We start from the raw sequence: 22,044 nt of genomic DNA, 5'->3' as shown, positions 1-22,044 counted from the left end.
TGTTGAGAAATTTAAGTTTAAAAGTGAATAATGAATACTAATGTAAAAATAAAAATTTTATTTTTTTGAATTGCATTATTTGAAACCATACTAAATTTCAATATTTAAGAAACATTAAATTTATAAAATAGTTTAATTTTAACCCCAAAAAAATATCTATATAAAAAAAAAAAAACTAACATATTACATTTTGAATAAAAAATTAAATCATTCAAGATTTTTAAATAAGATTGTATATAAAATGTTTTATTTCAAAGTTTCTTGAAAAACTGTTTGACAATTTTTTATTGTTACTTTAAAAATTGTTACTGTATTTAAAATTTTAAAATTATTGAAAGTTGAATTCATAATTTATCATATCGATTTTATTTTTATTTAGAAATTATATTTTATAAATATCAAATTTTTTATTAATTTTTTTATGTTTTAGTTGTTTTCAATTTCATAAACGTTATTTTTAAATTTTTTAAATAAAAAAAATTAAAGTGATCAATATGGTAAAAAAAAAAAAAGTTTTTGGCAATTTTTGTAATTTTTTAAAATAAAAAAAATAAAGTGACAAATATGAAAAAATCCAAAAATAAAAGAATAATTATGGTTTTTTTCCAAAAAAAAATTGCCAAAAAAATCAGCACTATTCATTCTGGACCTCTGACCAATTTGCCTGCCAAGTTTTTTCCCTGATTTTCCATTATTTTCCTCCCTGCCAAGGTTCCCCACCTTCTTTCCACGGCAACTGATTGCTTAAAAGTTGGTCGGAATATTGCCAAGATTCCCCTAAATTTTCAACATTGAGCCAGAGATGACACACAACACAATGGCTATATAAAAATCACCATGGCAAGCTACATCAGCTTGGAGAAAAACATTACATGAACACATCAGAAAGGAGAAGGTCCTCAAACCTGTCTATTAGCATGACCAGCAACTCAACATATTCAAATATGCAAAATGGTGCTAATTATTTGAAAAGAAATGACCATGAGATGCTGATATGTAAATTATTAGAAGAAACATACAGGGCCATACTGTTGTCGGTGCTGAGTAGAAGGGAGAGAATGGAAATCTGCATCCAACACTGCAATGACACTGTTCAAAGAAACTGGGAAAAAAAAAACTGTCAGCAACATAGGTGACTCTGATCATACAATATAAATGTCCTTGCAAAATGCAAATATAATTAAATTGATTTCCACGGCATTCTTTTTCTAGTATTCTTTTTCCTTTGTGTGCTGTTTTTTGGTCCTTATTTATTTATATATATATACATATATATTATTGTCATTGCCTATCAAAAAAAGAAAACACTCTATTCACAATTATAGAAGATGCATAATACAGCAATGTCAGACAGATTCAAGGTCAGAAAGATTCACAAAATGCATCACCAAATAATTGGAAAAAGACACTGAATGAGAGACTTTGAAAGAAGTGAAGTTCCCTTGCTTCAAATTGTATTAAAGCCATATAAAATTTTGAAAACTCCCACAAGAAAAAGAATGCTGTAAGAATGGACTAATGAATGAATCAGTCAGCTGTAACCAGTCAATGCATTATAAATTCTTGAGACATCCAAACATCAGTTTTTTTGTCAGAATTTTACATGTTTCACTTATTACAGTTTAAATGATAAGAAAATCTTACACTTTATATTTCGTTTGCAAGAAAAATAAAATTTTCAGTACTTGTACAAACTGAATGAGTACACACAATCCACACCAAAAAGACCTGAGAGATGAACTAAACTAGTGCAGCAGTAGAATATCCCAATCCCTATGGAAATCAGAAACTGACGTCCAAAGTAAGTCACTGATGCAGGAACACCAGATTGATAATGGACTGACCATACAAAAGTCCACTGCTGAAGCCGAATTCTCCACCTTTTGAAGACCCTTCAATTGTTTTTCCTTTCCAAATAAATGAACAAGGGTAAGCCTTTGACGAATATCCTCTTAGGTATCCCCCTTCCCACACAAACACATTTCAAAACCAAGTATAAAGCAAATTGTGACTACAGCAAGATCCACTGCAGAAAACACTGAAGGAAGAAAGAAAAAGAATGAATAGACCAGTGATTTGTGGATCAACATGAAGGTGGGGTTGAAAGAAAATGCATTGATTTTGGATTTGTCTTTCCTCTTGATATCAAATGATCAATTGTAAGAAATTTATCAAATGCTCTGGACCAGATTGAAAACCAATATGCTACAAGGAGGATCACCTAGACCACATCCCCATTTCCTCCTTTCCTTCAAGTACTCTTTTCTCCAGCGCTGCAGATGGGGGCAGAAAAAAACAAAACAACTCCTACAACACCTGGCCACCACCCAAAAATAAAATAAAACAAAACCCTCTTCCTCCTGTTAATCATAACAGGAGTAGCAAAGGAGAGGAAAGGTGTCCGTCCAATCAGCTAATGAGGCTGAGGCTATAAAATTTTCTTTGGATGATTACAAGAAGGGGGGCAAGCTGGAATAAACCTGTTGGAGACAAATCTAGAGAAACTAAGGTTGAAAAAAGGGGATACATCACCTAAACAACACCAAAAGAGAGAAAACCAGAAAGAAGGGGATAAAAATGCTAGTTTGTTTCATAAGATGGCTAAATGTGTGAAGGAGAGAAAACTATCAGAGCTCACATAGACCTTAAAACACATCTCTGCAGCTATCTACTCTTCAATAAATAGAACTTATATTTTACATGAAAAATAGAATTCTATAGACATTGTCAAACAAACAGAGCACGGAGGTGCACAGGACATACACAAAGGGATCCAAAAAGACTAGGCCAAAAAGAGAGAACACAAAAAACAACTCCCTCCCTCAGCAAGAACCCAACCAATCTACAAATCGGTTAAAGGCATTGTGCTCTCATCAATATATAACTTAACTCATACTAATAGATTATTGAGAAAAAGTTCGTTGAGCAACACAAAAGGTTTACAGAATTCTACTAGTTAACTCTTTACAACAATAATACTTTATACAGGAGAACTTAAGCATTTTTACCAATGCCATCCTCAGCTGCGCTCTGTGTACATCCAACAGCATCCCACCAATCAACTCCAACCAAAAGGCTCCACCAAAACCTGCTCTGACAAGCAAAAAGTACTCAAAATCAAGCTTATAAAAAAATTAAAACTAAAAATAAAAAAATAAAATAAAAGCTCAGAATCAAATAAGTATCCATATATGCATAATATTAAAAACTTCCAACTAATTCTATTTGATAAGATTCAACATCCATAAACATTGCTACATGAACCTCTTTTTTATGTGAACCTGATTTGTATTAAAAAAGGGGGAAATGCCAATAAAAAAGGGACCTCTTTTTATTGGCAAGTAGAAAATATCTAAAGAACCACAACATCTGCATAATCCAACTACACTGAAGTGTACAACCATATAAGTTACACTATAGAAAGTACCTCTCAGCAATTGCACGTTCCCAGTTTGATGAGTTGGCTTTTACTTGACTACTTGGAACAGCAGGGGGGAGAACGCGAATTATCTTCAACATAGTTCTGTCCTTGTTGGTATCATGCCAAACAGAAGCTGAACAGCAGCTTGTAGATGAGAATGCAGGAGTAGCAATTGCAGAGCCAACGTTAATCTGGTAGTTATCAACAGGTGTAAAGTTTGGACCAGAAAAGATGTGCACCCCACCCCTTAGAAAAGCAACAGCAATCTCACCACCATGAGCAGAATATGAAATTTGAGCAAGTGTTCTAACATCACTAGGCAAATCAAAGGGATCAAAGCTGACTCTTTTGCCCATATCCATAGAAGAATCAGATGTATTTCTCTCAGAGGTTGGTCCTGTTGCAGGTGTTTGTTGACTTTTAAAATCACTAGTTGGTGAGATGCTTTTATTGACTTTTGTTTGCCAAACCGTTTGCACAGGTGCCTGCCCCCCAAAACTGGAAGTGGGATTTCCAAATATTTGATGGAGGACAACAGGCTGAAGAGATGATTCCCAGCGTTGCACCCTCCATCCTGTGATTGAAGGGCCCTCATCTGGATCATAGGGAGACATGTACTGCCCTGCACAGACATCAATTATTGTTTAATCTGCTAAACCTTTGATCTACAGAAATGGACAGGCATGTCAAATTCCAAAGCATGCATTGCACAAGGAAAAGGATCATATATATGTAGTGATTTCTGATTGCTCACTCATCAAGGTAAAAAAAACACAACATCAGTGCTAAAATGAAAGTGCAACTAAAGATAAAATAATGAATAGTTCTTACAGACACTTCATAACAAAAAGGTAAAACCACAGATTCTTCTGAACCAATGGAAGTAACCTAAGGAGTACTCATTTTAGGCACCAAAATTCTGTCCTGCAGAAAATGGTGTGGACATAATTTTTACCAATATCTTGCACCATGGAGCATTTTGAAAAGAGTACTCCCCTCTGAAAGAATGACTGAGGGGTACACTTCTTTCGGTTTAAGACATCAGCCCCATCAAAGTCCCATCCTTCCAAATACACATCATCAAACATTGGGGCCGTCTTCAGAACCTTTCTCATATCTCTCCTAACCATGTTTGAATGCCAAATCAAAAGCACTCGCCACACTGACCTTGGAAGAATCCACACGATAACAAACTATGAAAATAACAAATCACAGACTTCCAGCCACTCAGCCTCATTAAGCATCCCCAAACTCCTAACGTGTGAGAAGCTTCTATCCTTCAGAGCAGGTACCACACCCCATCTAAAGTGGTCAAACTTAGCTAAGCCAATTTTCCTAGCCCCATTTATATCAAAATTATATCTAACAGCACAAAAATATTTTTAAAAATATCTAAATATCTTTAAAAATACTCGAGCATATTGAAAGATAAAATGTTATAGTGAATAGAACTCTGGAACCCAAACATCCAAAATAGAAGGATTATATTGCATATTGTAGTAAACAATTTATACACAGAACAATACTAATTAATGTAAAGTTACAGCTAACAAGAGCATGTAACTATTGGAACAAAAGTTAAAAAGAAGAAAATAAAACTATCTGCACCAACAGTGCATAAACTAACAAAGCAAGTGGTTAATAACATAAGATAAATATTTGTATCTATGAAAAATACTGCAAAGTGCAAAGAATCACATGCTTCACAACAGTAAAATATAAAGACACAGGATAATTTGCTTTCTCAGCCAGAAATTGAGGTAACGAAAAAGATCAGCATTCAAGTTGTTAAAAATAAAAAACAGAGAGAAAAAAACAGTAGTCAGTACCTTCAACTATCGCAACAGCTATCACTGAACCTCCACGAGTTGGATCAAAGGCAACTGCAGTGACTCCAGAACCCCATGTGGTAGTTGCTGCTGATTGAGCTGCAGTCTCAGGACTCACATATGCAGAAAAATTTGAAACTGGTGAACAATGTAGTAATACAGCGTCATTGAAATCTTGATCTGTCTGCTTCCTCCCTTGCTTCATTTCAGAAGCCAAAAACTCTTGCCAGCTAAATAAATATGCAGCCAAAGGGGAAAAACCTGCCCAACTAGGAGGATTGAGAGAAGGTGGGACCCCATTGGTCGCACTTGACTTTGGGATCACTTGAAAACCATTTCCAGGGCCTGGTGTGACCTCCCAAACAACAACAGTCGATGGATTTACAATCGGAACACCTGCAACATGCATGGCACCAGTGTCTGTTATGATAGCATCAGCAGCCATAATTCCACTAGGTCCAGCTCCCAATAGCCCTTTGGCTGTGGAAAACCACTTTGATGTTGCACCATTCTGAGGAGGCCACTGAGACCAGTGAAGTTGAATGGAGCCTGATGAGAAGACGGAGCAAACACACAGAAAATTTGGCCACCTATCTGAAATTAAGAACCAATTTTGCATCAAATAATAGTACATATCATGTTGTTCGAATTTGTGAACTGAAAATGAATGTTAAGTATAGATGGAACAAAGCAATGAAGAAATTTCTGGTAAAAGACAAACAACAATAGTGAATATGACAAAAATGGATCAAACACTCCCAAGTTAACCCCAACTTTCCCAATTTGCGTTGAAAAGTGTAACAAGCCAAAAAACAGCCTAGTGAAACCAGCCAAAAACCACATAATCCAGAAGAACCTGAGACAGAGCTTAATATGTTTCAAGCCCATGTCAAATCAAGCTAAACTTGGATATCGAAGGATGCATCTGCAAATCGTTGCCCAGCACAGGCAAACTAGATTGCAGTTTCCCAGTGTAGCTGGGTACAGCATCCTCAAACAGCTAAATATAGAGTGGAGAGGCTATTGCCCCAGTAGAATGCTCATTTCAATCCCAGACAGCAAACTAGTACAGTCCTTTTAAGAGGCTAGCAATTACAAAAGCTAATATTTCCAGTCAACCATGATAGAATCCCGAGGCTGTACAACAACCAATAAACCTCATATACTTCACCAGATTGCCTCCATGCATGGCTTAGGCACTGTTTGTGTGTGCATCTGTGCATGTGTGTGTGTGTGTAGATGCGTTTGTTACAAGCATACATGTATAATATAACTGCAAAATTCAATTTAAATTTGTTCAATACAATTAATTCATGCTCATCAAAAAATCCAAATGATTACATCCATTATGTGAAGGGAGAGAATATGATAGACTTAACACTTTGCAAACAGGTTGAATACAATTTTGAAAAAACCATATCAGAATAAAATAAAATTTCCATGTCTACATTCTAAAACACCAGACAACTCAACTTGGTAAAATGAGTTGGCAACTCAAAACTTGACCTAGTTAAGCATTAGAACTTTAAGAGTGTACCTTGAAACATGAAATTATCAAATTCCTAAAAAGAGCACTAAGCTTTAGAACAGTTTTATACATGAGTTTTGTTTGGACAAACTCTCATTCACTGAATATATACCTTTTAATTAATATGTCTCACATATCAGTTCCTAGCAATGTAATCTTATTAAATTACATGCATGAATCTACAGAAAATTTAATTTCAAAGAACCACATTATTTCAGTAAACTGGAAAAGGTAAGGCAACTATCCCATCCTTTTTATCATACAGCTTTTACTCTATATATCTATATTGAGATGAAATTTTTTTGAGAAAAAAAAGAATCAGAAATTTTTAAAGGTTTGGCATCCTCGGCTAGCATTTTCAGAAAGTTGAATGCCAAAGCCACAAGGTAGAATTGTCATTGGCAAAAACTCAAGCTTGAACCAAGCAAATCTAAGTTCCATGTAGCAGGAACAATAACCAGTATGTGAATGTGACGAGATTATGCTAATAATCTCGCGTTCTTGACTTGCATAGATAAAAGATTAAAGTAACACACTGATACCAGCATTGTCTCCAAGGCAAATAATAACAATAAAAATATGAACCATCTGGTTGCAAGGTCAGGCTACTCAACAAGACACAAGTACAACCTACAGTTGACACAGTGCAAACCAAGCTAAAAAAACTCCTGAGAAGGGTGAATGTAAAACTTAGTAAAGGGATGCTGGAAAGAAGAGCAAACCTGAAGTTTGTGGCTGCTGAGAAAGGAATTTTTCCTCAAAAGGTGACTTTAAACTTGTGGAGCTACTGGTTTTTGAGGAAAGCCACCTATACTGATTTTTAGATCAAGTAGAAAACAAAAACCAAGTGTTTAGAATACCAAACTTGACAAGAAAAAAGATAGCAACACAGCAAGATTAGAAAGAAAAAAAAAATAGAATCTGAAACCATACAGATAACAAAGCATATCCTGAGATGAAAACATATTTAAACATATGGAATTTATTAAAAGAAGATTACATGATTATAGATCACCTAGCAAAAACTTAGAATTAAAGTAAACATATAAAATAACAATGATACATGCATATTGATGAAGATGATGATCAGAAATCCACAATACTCATATAGGGTTCCCCAAAAGTGTAATAGAACCACCATGGGTGCTACATAAACAGGGTTGAACCAACTTGGTTCTACTCCCCTTGGATGCGAAGAAATCTCAAGTCTCCATATTCAGGTATGTTTCTCAGTTCTTGTAGTACCTATGCTAGTCTGGATCCTTTTTTTCAATCAGAAATTGACAATAAATTTTACTGTATTTCATTTTGGAGAAGGATCAGTTATCCTTCTCCAAGAAAAGAAGTACCAAAATATATATATATTGCATAGACAAAGACTAGTGCTCAAGGAGGTAAAAGAAAATCCCTATAAAAGTCTCTTTCTGGGAGGCTTCATGCTTAGCTAGATAATCCACAATTTGATTGGCTGGGTGAGGAATCTAATAGAAAGACAAAAAAACCAACCAAAAAAAAAAACGAAAAATTTTACACAACCACCCATCATACCCCCAAGGATTTTGTTCTTCATTTGATGCCCAAAATATGAAATATCAGAACACTCTTCCACTATGAGATTGAACAACCCAAGAGTTCTAGCTAAAAGTGTCCAAATCTCTGCCTCAATAGCTAATCTCGGGTGAGCAGATCTATGGGTAGCTTTCAATACACTACCATTATCCTCCCCAATTGCACCTCCAATCCCTAACTAAGTTAGGTTAGCAAAAGAACAACCATCGAAGTACAAATTTGGGACACTTTCTAAATGAGTTCTTCATTCAGCTGGCACTTCCAATGTAATCTTGACTGAACAAACATAAAAGGCTCAAATCTAGTAAGCTGAAGTTCAACGGAGTCCCACAAAAAGCATCCATAACTGAAGCCCAAAGAGATTAAACAAAAATGTACAGCCTCCCACAAAACCTTCAGGATTCTCCATTTATCATGAAAAATTGTAGCATTTCTCTCAAGTCAGATCACCCAAAACAAACCACTTGTAATAGAACTTTGCCTCTAGGAAGACAATCAAATGCCCAAAAAGCAACAACCATGTCTACCACACTCCTTGAAGGAACCAATCCATCTCAGCAAGCTTAAATAGTGCCATAACCCTAATGCAACTGGGCAATGAAGAAAGAAATTATCCTTATGATGACAAGAAGGAACAGGAGCCAATAATAAAGAGAGAACTAGGATATCTATAACAAAAAGTGATAAGGCAGGCTTTAATGCATCATATTGACTTGAAAAAGGGTAAATATATCATCTTTCTATGTGGCGCGAGTTTGAAGGCAATAATATACAAGTCAATCAAAATAACAGCTCTCTAACACAAAAGCCATATTAGAGATTAATAATTTTTTTATTAGAAACAAACATGTAAATACAAAGAAAGACAAGCAATCCTTCCGGGATGTATAATTGCTGATAATATTCAAAACAGAATGACCACAAAATAACAATAACAGGCATACCGGAGACACCCCTGATAGCCATTTTGTAACAACAGCAATATCCTGATGCCATTCATATTCACGCTCCCAGCAACTAGCATCACGCACCAGATTAGCTGGTCCCTGAGTGATCGACCAATATAAGCTTAGTAAAAACTTGTATAACTTTTACAGGGAAACAAGAGATAAAATTCTATTTAAAAAATTATCAAGCGTGTTCCAGAAAGATAAGAATACAGGGGGTGGAGGTATCATAAAAGAATTTAACTTATTGACCTATAGAACTATATTTCACGGCAAACTGGGAAAACATGTTTATAACTTTGAGTGATAGAGGAAATAAGGACATTGAACAGAAGCAAAAGCAGTTAAGCATTTGGACAAACAGTACAACAATGTTAGCTTACTTGAGAAGGCTGAGTCCAAATAGTTATCCTCCCATGGAAGTTAGCTATTAGTAAGGCACGAGGACACGAAGCAGGGGACCATTCAATAAACTGAACAGAGTCACGAGGAGAATCTGCCAAGGCATCCAATGACCGATTGTAATTAAAAAATTAGAACCAATGCAGAAACAAGACTGACAAATCAGAAAGGATAAAAGATAAAAAATCACTGTCAAAAATATATTAGTAGTGCATTGCAAACTTTCACCCATTTGATAAACACTATATCAAAGGCATAAAAATAGCAACAATAACAATGTTTTGCAAATAAGACATATTCATAATATTATGTTACACACTCCTCGCCAACGTTTTGAAGGCTTAGGCCACAGCAAAGGCTTTTGGTCACTAAAAGACTGAGCTTTAAATAAACTACAAAAATAATTAATCACTAAAGAGCATGAACCTCAAACTCACCATCCTCGACATCTGGAACAATGACATGAAGTAGATAGGCAAGCTAGATAAAGTGTTTTAAATCAAAGTAAGTCTCCCCCTTTGGAAATATATTGTCTTTTCCACATCGTCAATCTTTTACAAAACATCTCTTCCACCCCACCACAAACAGCTAGCGAATTATGAGGAGCACTTAGAAAAAGCCTCAAGTAGTCTGAAGCTCTCCAACCTTACAACCTAATTTAAAAGCCAACTCTTCCAAGTTCTCCACCCTCCCAGTTGAAATGAGCTCACTCTTGATTAGATTTATTTTCAGGCCTAAGATAGCCCTAAACAACATAAGTAACTAACTTAAATAGGTCATTTGGGCTTGAGTGGCCTCCAAAAACACCAAAGTATCACTGGAAAACAACAAATGAGAAACTTCCATTCCTTTTCTAAATCTACCATTCACTTTGAAACTAGACAAAAAAGACCCTTCCAAGCCCTCCTAAAGTATCATGACAAATAGTGGATGAGAAACCTTCATTCCCTCTCCAACTCTACCAATAACCTTGAAAGCAAACAAAAAACCACCCTCCTTAGCCCTCCTAAGAAGACATTGAGTGCCTCCATGGCTAAAACAAACAAATATGACATGCGGTCCCCTTGTCTTAGGCCCTTTGAAAAGAGCTAGAAGGGGTGTTATTCACAATAACTGAGAAACTTGTTGAAATGCACCATCTAATCCAACTAATCCACTTCTGTCTAAAACTCATCTTGTCCAAAACTGAAAAATAAAAGTCTCAATTAACATGATCATAAGTTTTATCGATGTCAAGCTTACACGGCACCCCGTGATTATTTTTCTCAAATAAAAGAAGTGGGATACTTTTTTTTTTTTATGATAAGTAACGAAGATTAATTGTATTAAAAAAAGGCGCTAAATTAGTAGCCCCTGAAATACAAGAAAGATACACTCACTCCCTTATAGTTGAAACAAAAAACTGTCCAAAAGGATATCCAAGAGACAACCCCTCCCTCAAAGGGAGCCCATCCAATCAATGAAATCCATTAACATCAAAGGACCATCTTTTATAAACATCTTAGTCTCCGACCATAATAAGTACACAAAAGAACCTTTTATCCTTTTGATGGCCAGCACGTCGTCTTCAAAGGCAATTATGTTTCTTGCCTTCCAAACTGTCCAAAAAATACATAAGGGGCCCACTCTCCAAAGCACTTTTTACCTACAAGAGGAGTGGGATACTGCTTGTTCAAATAAAACAAAGGGAGGCTTAGGAGTTAGGCGCCTTTCTTTGCTCAACAAGGCCCTTCTTTGCAAGTGGAATTTGCATTTTGCAATGGAAAGGGAGGTTTTCTGGAGGCAAATTATAAATGGTAAATATGAGGAAGTTGAAGAGGGGTGGTGTTTTAAGGAAGTGAGAAACAGTTATGGGGTTAGGTTATGGGAAGATTATAAAGAAATTATGGGAGATTGTCAACAGTAAAGTCTCCTTCTCTATGGGCAATGGGAGGAGGGTAAAATCTTGAAAGGATAAATGATGTGGTGATGAGCCTTCTTTATGTGAATTTTTTTTTATAGGTGAGCCTTTATGTGTATTTTTTCCCTCCTTATTTGTCATAGCTAGTCTAAAAAAGGCATGGGTGGTGGATTTGTGGATTCAGTTCAATGTAAGGGATGCTTGGACTCCTAGCTTCTTTATGCTTCTACATGATTAGGAGATTGAGATTGTGAGCCATTTCTTGTTGAGGCTGCAAGATAAGGTAGTGAATGGGGGAGGAGAGAATAGGGTGAGTTGATTAGAGACAAAGAGTGAAACATTCGTTAAGTCCCTTTACTCTATCCTAAAGCCTAGGAGATCAGTGTCTTTCCCAATAGGTTTTGTTTGCAATGCATGGATTCCACCTAAGGCTAGCATTTTTGCTTAGAAGGCATCTTAGGGAAAAGCTCTAACACCATATCAACTTCAAAAGAGATGTTAGATGTTGATGATATCCAAGAGGAGTCGATTGACCACACCCTATTGCATTGTGGCAAGGCAGGGGTTTTGCGGAACATTTTGTTCTTTCTTTTCGATATTTCTTGGGTGTCACCTTCCTCCATAAGAGACTTTATTAAGATGATGCAGCTCCTTTGTCAATAGCAAACAAAAAACAATAATGGGGAGTAGTTTCTTTGTGCCTCTATTGGACAATTTGGACGGAGAGAAATAGAAGATCATTTGCAGGCAAAGAGCTCTCTGAACAAAAACAGAAAAGCTTGTTTCTTTGTAGTTTGTTAGCTTGGACCAAGTTGTATATAGTTGAAGGTCTAATGTTCTTATTTGACTTCATTGATTTGTTAGGTTCTCTTTTAGGGAGGGAGTAGTTTTTTGTTATCCCTTTTCCTTTTGTTGATGCCTTTTGGTAACCATTGCATACATCTTGTGTACTTGGTGCGCCCTTTTTGGAGCTTTTATTCAATACTATCTTTATTTACCTATAAAAAAAATTAATCACTAAAGAGCATGACTTCTCAGTATTGTTAGGGCTACAAGTTCCATTCATTTCTCAAAATTGCCCCAATCAATGATATGCATAAAAGAAAGAATCCACCTTCTTTCATTTGGAAAAAAAATATAAGACTTCCAAAAGGACTTGACCAGTTCAACTATGAGGATCAATGTTGAAAAGTATTCCATACACTTGCACATTGTTCTGAGAATATGGAGTCATCCAATTTTCATCTTTGTCAAAAGGAAACTAAAGGAAAAATACATACCATAAGCAAATGGATAATATGGGAGTGCAAGGATCCATGATTAGAAAACTAGTTTTGATCATTTGAGTTATTTAAATCACAAAATAAGTTAAAATATAATGTATGGACAAGTTTCTAAAACTACTTTCCAAAATTTTTTGAGGTAAAAAAATATTCTCTATTGTATTTTCAATTTTGTTATTTAAAAACAACTTAAAACAAAAAGTTATATCCAAGGTTTGAAATATCGTTAAAAGCAGATATATCGGTACTTAAATTTTACGGATATATCAGTAAAATATCAGTGAATATTTTGACAAAAATATCGGTGGGACAAAAATTATTCAAAATTCATGGAAATACTTGGAAAAACTCCAAAAAATGATCAAATAAGCAAGAATACACATACTAAAGTTATTTTGTAATTGAAATTGACATAGGTATGGTCAATGAGAAAAATATTGGTAAATAGGAATATATCGGTATTAATAATAATTTATTTATCTTGTCAAATTAATTTTAATTTACAAAATATTAGAACTTCATAATTTTATTTTATTTTTAGCATTTTTTTTAATAAATTTATATTTTTAATATTTTATAATAAAAACATTCAAAATTAAATAAAATTAAAAGGATAAATATAAAAAATTTAAAAGTGAAGGGATAGTAATTTTTTTAAATAGGATTAATGAGATAAATGATGATACATTTAATATTAAAACTATAATTTATTTCATTCAAATGCATTCAATAATGTAAAATAAATGATAATGCATATATGATTTTTTTAATATTTATATTTTTTATATTTAATTATCATAGAAATGATACAAAAAAAACTTGTTACGAAAATTATACTGATAATTTTTATAATTTATTAATCAATTAAATAAAATTTAAAATAAAATAATTAGAATTAATTTATTTATTCTTTTAATAATGAACTTCAACATATTTATGTATGTGAACATATATTTACAAAGGTAATTTGGCCCAGTGGTTGCTAGGCTTCAACCCAAGCCTTTTGGCCTAGAGGCTCAAATCCCCTTGGCTGCAACAGTGCAAAAAAATTGAAGGAGTTGACCAGAGTAAACATTGCAAAGTAAATATATTTTTAAAGAAAACAACAGTTCTTTCTTCACAATGTCAATTAATATCTAGCATATTCAACTTTTACTTGCTGCACCAGAGTTCTACTAAAGTTTATGTGCCAACTGTCCACCTAACAAAAAAAACCCAACCTTTGTTTGAGCCTTGGATTTGCAATGTGAGAATACTAAGAAAGTTCCCAATTTTGTTTAGTTGCAAGAAACCAGAGAAAGACAAAGTGTGGTACAATTCAAGATAGGGTCAAATTCCAAGTCCACACTTTTTCCAAAGCCAAATAAAGTTCTATCCCTACCTTGCCAAGGAAAACATTAAAATAACCAGGTAAGTACAATATCAACATTTTAAATCTTGCAATCAAATGATACAGTAAAAAAATAACAAGCTGAACTGAAGTCACTTGCTTTGACATTGAACAATGCATAATCAAAATACCTTCCATTTCACGAATCATCCATTTAACCAATAAGAACAATAACTTTTAATATAAGATCAACTTGTTAGAATGTTCCCATCAAATGATGCAATAAGAGTTGAAAGTTGCAATCGAGTACCTGCTATGACACTGAAAACAGAGCATTCCGTCGGCCGCTCTGGTATCACAATATGTATAGGGATCCAAAATGGGGGATTTGCATTAGAACTACAAGAAGAAAACCATAAACAGGAATACTATTAATCATAGATTAGAAACATCTTTCAAAATGAAAAAGGAAACATGCTTACTTTTACAGACATGCAAAAAGGTTCTTATTTTCACAAAAATCAACTCTACCGGTACATCATCCATACGTGTATGATTAATATTGTTAAAATGAGAATCCAAAACATTAACAACATACTCATACTACAATTAATGCTTAAAAATTAACTATAATTTGATAACAGATTGGATTCTGGCTTGTTGGTTTTAGGAGTTAGACTAAAGCATGCTTAATCAGAGAAATTCATATCAGACTTTGCTAGCTTTGCAAACGACTTCCAGTTCTGGGCATAAAGCTTCCTTTTTTCAATAATTTTAATTTTCAGTGAAGATCTTTTATCTTGTTTGTCTTGGCTGCCTCGTGCACCAACAAATCAAATTGCTTTTAGCCATGGGTATGTGCAATAGCTGAATTCATGAAAATAAAAGCCATCTTCTTCAAAATTATTGTGATCTTGGTTTGCATGCACTTCACCATTAGTACTAAGTCTGCTTGTACAATACATCTTGTGCATATGTTAAAGTATAAGGGGTGGTTGTGTAGATGAATCTCACATGACATCCCTTAACAGAACATTGTATTGTCAGTAGTAAAGTACTCTATTATATCAAGACAAAACGCCGTTCTTTCTATATAGAAACTGTCTACTATCAATAAGCTGGAACAAGAATTTAATATGCTACCTTGGGATTCTTGCACAAGTTTCTGAAGCACATGCTATGGCATTCAGCTTCCCACACCAAGCAACAGCACTGACAAAACAAATAAAAGGAAATTTTTTAGTAAGGAACACAATCTCATAGAATGAAAAACCAGGCACAGCCCTATGTATAAATCAAAATGAATATAAGAATTGTAAAATGAAACTTACAACAGTCCCCAAAGAATTAAAAAAAAAAAAGGATAAATTCCTTCTGATCATAAAGAAAAGATATTGCTCCCTTCAAAACAAGCCTGAAGAAAATATAACCTTAATGATTGTAGTAGTAGTAGATGCCAAAGTTAAGAACTGAATCTGACACTTTTTTTGCTTTTTTTTTTTTTTTTTTTGATAGCTGAACTGAATCTGACACTATTATCATAGAAGAATCACTATAGGGTGAAATCACTAGAGTTCTGTTTATAGATGATTGTCCTCCAAATTTAGTAAGTTTTTTTGAGTGGTTGGGCACTTGTTGAGGCTCTATTTCTTTTGGTATTTTTCTCCTGTTTGAGCCTTGATGGTGAAGGGAGGCTTGTTCCTTGTATAACTTGGGTCACTCTTTTGGTGGCTCTTTCTAAATTCAATTTGATTCTTTATTTATCAAAAAAGAATATATCAAATCACTAGAGACAAGGAAATGGCAAACACCATAACATTATATTCTTAGTGTACTTAGACATCAAAATTGTCTTTAAATGGTCAGCAATTGAGTGTCATTGTAGTGCTAGGCTAAATATTCTCAAAGTTTCCAGAAAAAAATACTCGAGTTCACTTTTCCATCATGCACTTACATGGTACTTCTTAGGTAAATAAGAAAATGATTTCCTACATTCACCCTTGTCCAATATTGTTTGTCCTATATAAGCAATTATTTTCTTTGAATGCTTGAAATTTAAGATAAGATTACCTCAAGAATTGAAGAGGATAAAGAGAGTTCTTATAATCAGACTTTAGGGAAGAAAAAAACTCATCTCACTGGTAGAGAACAAGTTTGCAGACCTAAAATTGATAAGGATTTGGGATTGAGAACGATTTCTCAAAGAAATAGGGCCTTTATAGGCAAGTGATTTTAGCAGTTCCATAGGATTGCGACACTTGATTTCACAAGGACATTAGAAGCATTTGTGATTTGCACTCTAATATTTGGGATGCCAATGCTATTTTTTTTTTTCCATGGTTAAATTGGCCCTTAGAAAGCAATTACCCAAGTTTTCTACAATTTTTCTCAATTGACTCAGTTTCTAGTTAGGGATGATTCTATGATTTGTTTCAAGAAAGACTTGTGATGACCAATCCATTTTGCTTCCCTATCTCAAGTTCTTAACACCTACTTGGTCTTGAGACTTAGAGGTGTTTCCATTTCTTCTATCCTAGGCCCTTTCCTCTTCCTCGTCTTAGAATTTTAATTTTGATGAGGCTTAATAGATCATGAAATTGGCAACCTTACCTCCTTCATGTATTCCTTGTTTCATGTTTATTTTTTACCTTCCTTTACTGATGAGAGCACTTAGGAATTAACCCCTTTACATTTATTCTCCTCACAAGCATTATTCTTTGTTGCATTGGCTAGGTTCTTCTTGAGAATGTAGCTTATGATCATTGTGTTGTAACTTTTGGAGGAAGTGCCAAAAGTAGGGTCCAATAGCACGTGTTCACACTCAACTAGTCTCTAGATGATCTCGCAAGAAAGAAATGTGAGGATCTTCAGGGATAGATGCTTGGAGCCAAAGTGGAGGCCTTAAGCTTGCTTTTGACAGTCATTTTTTAGATAACTCATGTGGTTTGATAATTCACCAAATTTGCTAGGGTAGGGTTCACCATTGAGGCTAACATTCGTGCTTCACTAGAAAAATTGACTTTTGCAAGTTCTTTGGCTTTGGCAATCTTCTAGTAGAGTGAGACGCTATTTGGTTATAGATTGGGTATTCTATAGAAAATTGGACTCTTCAGACTACAAATAATTGACATGGCCAAAGCTTTTTTGCTCCTTTCCTAGAATACCTTCTTGATGAGGAATGAACCCTAGGGTTTATTTATAAAAAAGGGGAGAAAAGGATGGTTTTGTTTCATTGTGCTATTTAGAGTCTCCTTATGGTAGGATTGACTCTATTAGTCTCTTGTTAAGCTTCTATTTTAATTAGTGGTCAACTTTTTGTCAAGTTTTTATTTCATTTAGTTTCTAACTCATATTTCCTTTCTACATTTTTTCTCATTCTTGCAAGGAAAGATAAAGAATTAGGAAAGTTTTTTTTTTTTGATAGGTAAGGAAATATCTCATATAAAAAATAGGCGCCAAAAAAGCGACTCAAGGTATACAATACCTATACACCCACCACCAAAACGGCCAAAAAAGAAGAAAAACACCCAGCTGGCCCAACAAATAAAGAATTAGGAAAGTTGTACTAATAGGCGAGAGATTCACAAGATATATACCTATGTTCCTTTTAAAGTGGAGAAGGAGAATTTTAATAAAGGCCTCAGTACTTACTATGCTTCCTTTGAAGGTGTAATTGTCTTCTTCCTAAGTGTGATTGCGTAGAAGACCCTAATGTGATTGCCTAGGAATGTGTGATTGCCAAGGACTTCTTTTCTTCCTTTTTCCTTTTTTTAACCATAATTTATTTGTTTTACCAGATTCTATAATCCAAGAAAATCACATAGTGAGGAAAACTTTAAGATCCTATATCAAATTAGGTATTAGAGCTTGAGCAACATTACGACAACTCGAAGCGGTCAGAAGATTAGATATGAATTGAAGGATTGATAATATGGGGATGAAGGTGATGATTCTTTTGGTGAAGTCGGATTTTTGGATGTTGTTGATGTTCAAGAAACAATTGAGGGGCTCTCTTTTCTATCACTCGAGATATTCCTTACCGCACCAAAGCAAGGAAGTGAAAATATATGGCACACCTTTATTTTCCAAACTACAGTACATTGTAGGAATGAAGCACACAAACTAATTATTGATGGAGACAGCAACATGAATGTAGTGTCTAAAGCAACCGTAGTAAGGTTAAATTTGCCAACAGAGCCACATCCTCGACAATAAAAGCTACGTGGATCAATAAAAAATATATTATATAATCGAGCAATGTTTGGGTTCTATTTCTCATTCACATTAACATTATATGATTCTATATGGTGTGATGTGACTCCTATGACCATTACTCAATTTTTACTTAATTGACCTTGACTCTATAATTGAGATATGCATTACCATGGAAGGGCAAACACATATTCTTTTGCATTCAATAGAGAGGGCATTGTTTTGAAGCTTATGAGCATGAAACAACTGAAGGAACATCAAGAAGAGAAGCCAAAAAATCATTGAAACTCAAGAAAAGCCTTAGTATGTTCGTACCAAGGAGAAGTTTGAAAGGGAGAATAAGGAGAATGGATATTTATGTTGACCTAGCAAAAGAAAATAAGGATTCAATTCTTGTATCACTTCAATAAGTATTTCCGCTTATGTAAGTGTCCAAGTTAGTGTCTAATTGTTTAGATGTTGCACCACATGATTTACTCAATGAGTTGTGTTGGAAATCAAGCCAGCATCCTCTGTTTACTTCCCTAATTAGTGTAATGTACAGCCTTTATTATAATTGATTTAGGAGTAATTCTAGCAAGGTAGTTTATTCACTTTCCATGTAAGAGTAGTTTATATATTTAGGAGTAATTCTAGCAAGGTAGTTTATTCACTTTCCATGTAAGAGTTTATTCACTTTCCATGTAAGGGAAATTCCATTCCGAAATTGTCTCATATCCGTAGGCTATTTATTTATGCTTTCATTCATTGTAAAGGAAGGTATCACAGAATGAATTGAGGTGTTCCTCCATATTTTGTCTTCAAATTCTTCATATTTTTCTTCAAATTCTTCATGGTATCAGAGCAGGTTTAATCCTGTCTCATCGTCTTCATCTTTAGTCAGTTTTTTTTACTCAATTCATTCTTCTAATTTATGCCTAAATACGGTCCAGCCTTTGGAATGGCTACCAACTCATCATCCTCTACTTCTGATATCATCATCTCATCGTCTTCATCCTCTCATCAGATGGAAACCTCTCATCTTCCAATCACAGCCCATAAACTGAATGGGCAAAATTATTTGCAATGGTCTCAGTCCATATTAATGTTTATACGGGGAAAGGAGAAAGATGACTACATCACCGGAGCTTCAGCGGCACCAGAAACCACAGCATCAACCTACAAAAAGTGGATAGCAGAAAATAATATGGTCATGTCCTGGCTAGTCAACTCTATGACCGCTGACATTGGTGAAAATTTTCTGTCATTTGATACTGCCAAAGAAATCTGGGACACTGCAAAAGAAACTTTCTCAGACATCTTTCAATTAGATAGGGATAAGGCGTCGGTGGCTGATGGTTTCACCATAGCAATGTTTCAGGATTGTTGAGATGTGATCAAGGAAGACTTAGTGAGGGTGTTTGCAGAGTTTCCCAATAGTGGGATTATTAATCAAAACACCAATGTTTCCTTCATAGTCCTTTTGCCCAAAAAGAGTCAGTCAAAGAATTGCAAACTCTTAAGAGTTTATTGTTAGTGTTTGGTCAAATCTCTGGGCTTAAGGTCAATCTTGACAAGAGTAATCTTTTTGGCATCAACCTTGATCAGAATCATCTCTCTAGGTTAGCCTTGATGCTTGACTGCAAGGCTTCAGATTGGCCCATACTTTATCTGGGTCTTCCTTTGGGGGGGAATCCAACTACTTGTGGATTCTGGGATCCAGCGATTGAGAGAATCTCTAGGAGATTAGACGGATGGCAAAAGGCTTACTTATCTTTAGGTGGTAGGATAACTCTCCTACACTCTTGCCTTTCCCATATCCCTAGCTACTTCCTTTCTCTGTTTAAGATTCCAGCTTCAGTGGCTGCAAAAGTCGAGAGGATGCAACAGGACTTTCTTTGGTCAGGGGTTGGGGAAGGCAAAAAAGATCATCTTGTTAGGTGGGATGTAGTGTGCAAGCCAAGGGTTAAGGGGGGTTTGGGGATTGAGAAGATACCTTTAAGGAATCGTGCTCTTTTAGGAAAATGGTTGTGGAGGTTTCCTAGGGAGAGTACAACTCTATGGCATCAGGTCATTCTTAGCAGATACGGGACACACTCAAATGGTTGGGATGTCAATACTGTAGTCAGATGGTCACACCACTGTCCTTGGAAGGCCATTGCATAAGTCTTTCAGGATTTTTCCAAGTATACTCGGTTTATCGTAGGAGATGGGGAAAGAATTCGCTTTTGGGAAGATTTGTGGTGGGGGGACCAAATCTTTAAAGACCAATATCCAAAACTATATCGAGTAGTAACGGATAAAAATATTCATATATCTTCAATTCTCGGTTCGTCTCGCCCTTTCTCATGGAACTTTAATTTCCGTCGTAATCTAACCGATTCTGAGATAGAAGATCTAGAACGCCTCATGCACTCTCTAGATTGTATGAACTTATCCACTTCCGCTTCAGACGCGAGATCATGGTCCTTATTGTCTTCAGGATTGTTTATAGTCAAGTCTTCCTTTACAGCCTTGTCCCAAATGCCTGATTCATCTCCATTTTTCCCCACTAAGTTTGTATGGAAATCTCAAGTCCCTTTCAAAGTTAAGACCTTTGTCTGGATTGTGGCACACAAGAAGGTAAATACCAATGACTTGCTACAATTGAGGAGACCCCACAAAGCTCTTAGCCCTGACATATGTAAGTTGTGTATGGAGCAAGGAGAATCAGCAGATCATCTCTTCCTCCATTGTTCAGTAACGTTGGGGTTGTGGCACAGACTTTTTCAGTTAGCCAAGATGGATTGGGTACCTCCGAAAAGCATTTCAGACATGATGTTCATCAATTATAAAGGATTTGGCAAGTCCAAGAGAGGGGTAATTTTGTGGCAAAACGCGAGTATAGCGTTAATCTAGGTTGTGTGGTGGGAAAGAAATGCTAAGATATTTGAGGACAAAACTAGGAATTCAGAAAATCTTTGAGATTCCATTCATTTCCTTGCGTTCTTTTGGGCTTTTTGTTCAGCGGGTTTTAAGGGCATCCCCCTTAACGTATTACAACTTGATTGGCTAGCAGTGTGTGGATCCAATAGTTCCAATAGGACGGCCTAGTGTATTGTTATTTTTTCATGTTGTTTAGTTTTACTTTTGGCGGGAGGATTCCTCATCCTCCTTTTGTACTTCCTTTTCTATCAATATATTCACGCATGGTTTCCTATCAAAAAAAAAAAGTTTCTTCCAAGTTGAAGGGAATGATGAGAAATGAAACTCTAGGATTTCATCACCAAGAAAGAGAAACGAGGATAGTTTAGCTTCATTGTCCTATTTAGAGTCATTTGATAGTATGATTAACTTTAGTAGTTTTTTTATTTTTATAGGCAGCTTGTAAGGTTTTTCATTTTAGTAGTCTTTTTTTAAGTTTCTATTTTAATTTTTTAAGCTTTTGTTTAGTTAGTACTTGACCTTTTGTTAATTTTGTATTTCTTTTTTGATAGGCAAAAGATTACAAACAAAAAGCACCAAAATCAAAGGCGTAACAAAGTACATGCAATGTATACATTGTCACCAAAAAAAGACGAGCAATAGGAAAAAGGAAGGGAAAAAAATCCTCTCCTTACTTAGAACAATCCAATCTACAAAGCCTATCATGGTTAAAGAATGGT

At 35.1% G+C, this 22,044-nt stretch overlaps 1 protein-coding gene across 2 annotated transcripts in view; it reads right to left on the bottom strand.

Annotated features, from left to right (window-relative positions):
- The window catches only part of LOC100265327 (mediator of RNA polymerase II transcription subunit 16), a 36,149-nt gene that overhangs the window by 11,356 nt on the left and 2,749 nt on the right, over window positions 1-22,044 (bottom strand). The window contains exons 2-10 of one of the 2 annotated variants that reach the window (XM_059739960.1): window positions 15,353-15,421; window positions 14,520-14,608; window positions 9,678-9,790; window positions 9,292-9,393; window positions 7,501-7,591; window positions 5,251-5,844; window positions 3,428-4,043; window positions 3,009-3,088; window positions 1,020-1,102 (exon numbers count right to left, since the gene is read on the bottom strand). In XM_059739960.1, coding sequence (XP_059595943.1) covers window positions 1,020-1,102; window positions 3,009-3,088; window positions 3,428-4,043; window positions 5,251-5,844; window positions 7,501-7,591; window positions 9,292-9,393; window positions 9,678-9,790; window positions 14,520-14,608; window positions 15,353-15,421 — 1,837 coding nt within the window. Of the gene's footprint in view, window positions 1-1,019; window positions 1,103-3,008; window positions 3,089-3,427; window positions 4,044-5,250; window positions 5,845-7,500; window positions 7,592-9,291; window positions 9,394-9,677; window positions 9,791-14,519; window positions 14,609-15,352; window positions 15,422-22,044 lie in introns of those variants that run through there. The other variant, XM_059739961.1, reaches the window with a different exon arrangement.

This window comes from Vitis vinifera, chromosome 10 (genome assembly GCF_030704535.1).
Source record: "Vitis vinifera cultivar Pinot Noir 40024 chromosome 10, ASM3070453v1".
Lineage (NCBI taxonomy): Eukaryota > Viridiplantae > Streptophyta > Magnoliopsida > Vitales > Vitaceae > Vitis > Vitis vinifera.
The sequence above is the reverse complement of the archived record's forward strand: the minus strand, read 5'-3'. Positions and strand labels throughout refer to the sequence as shown.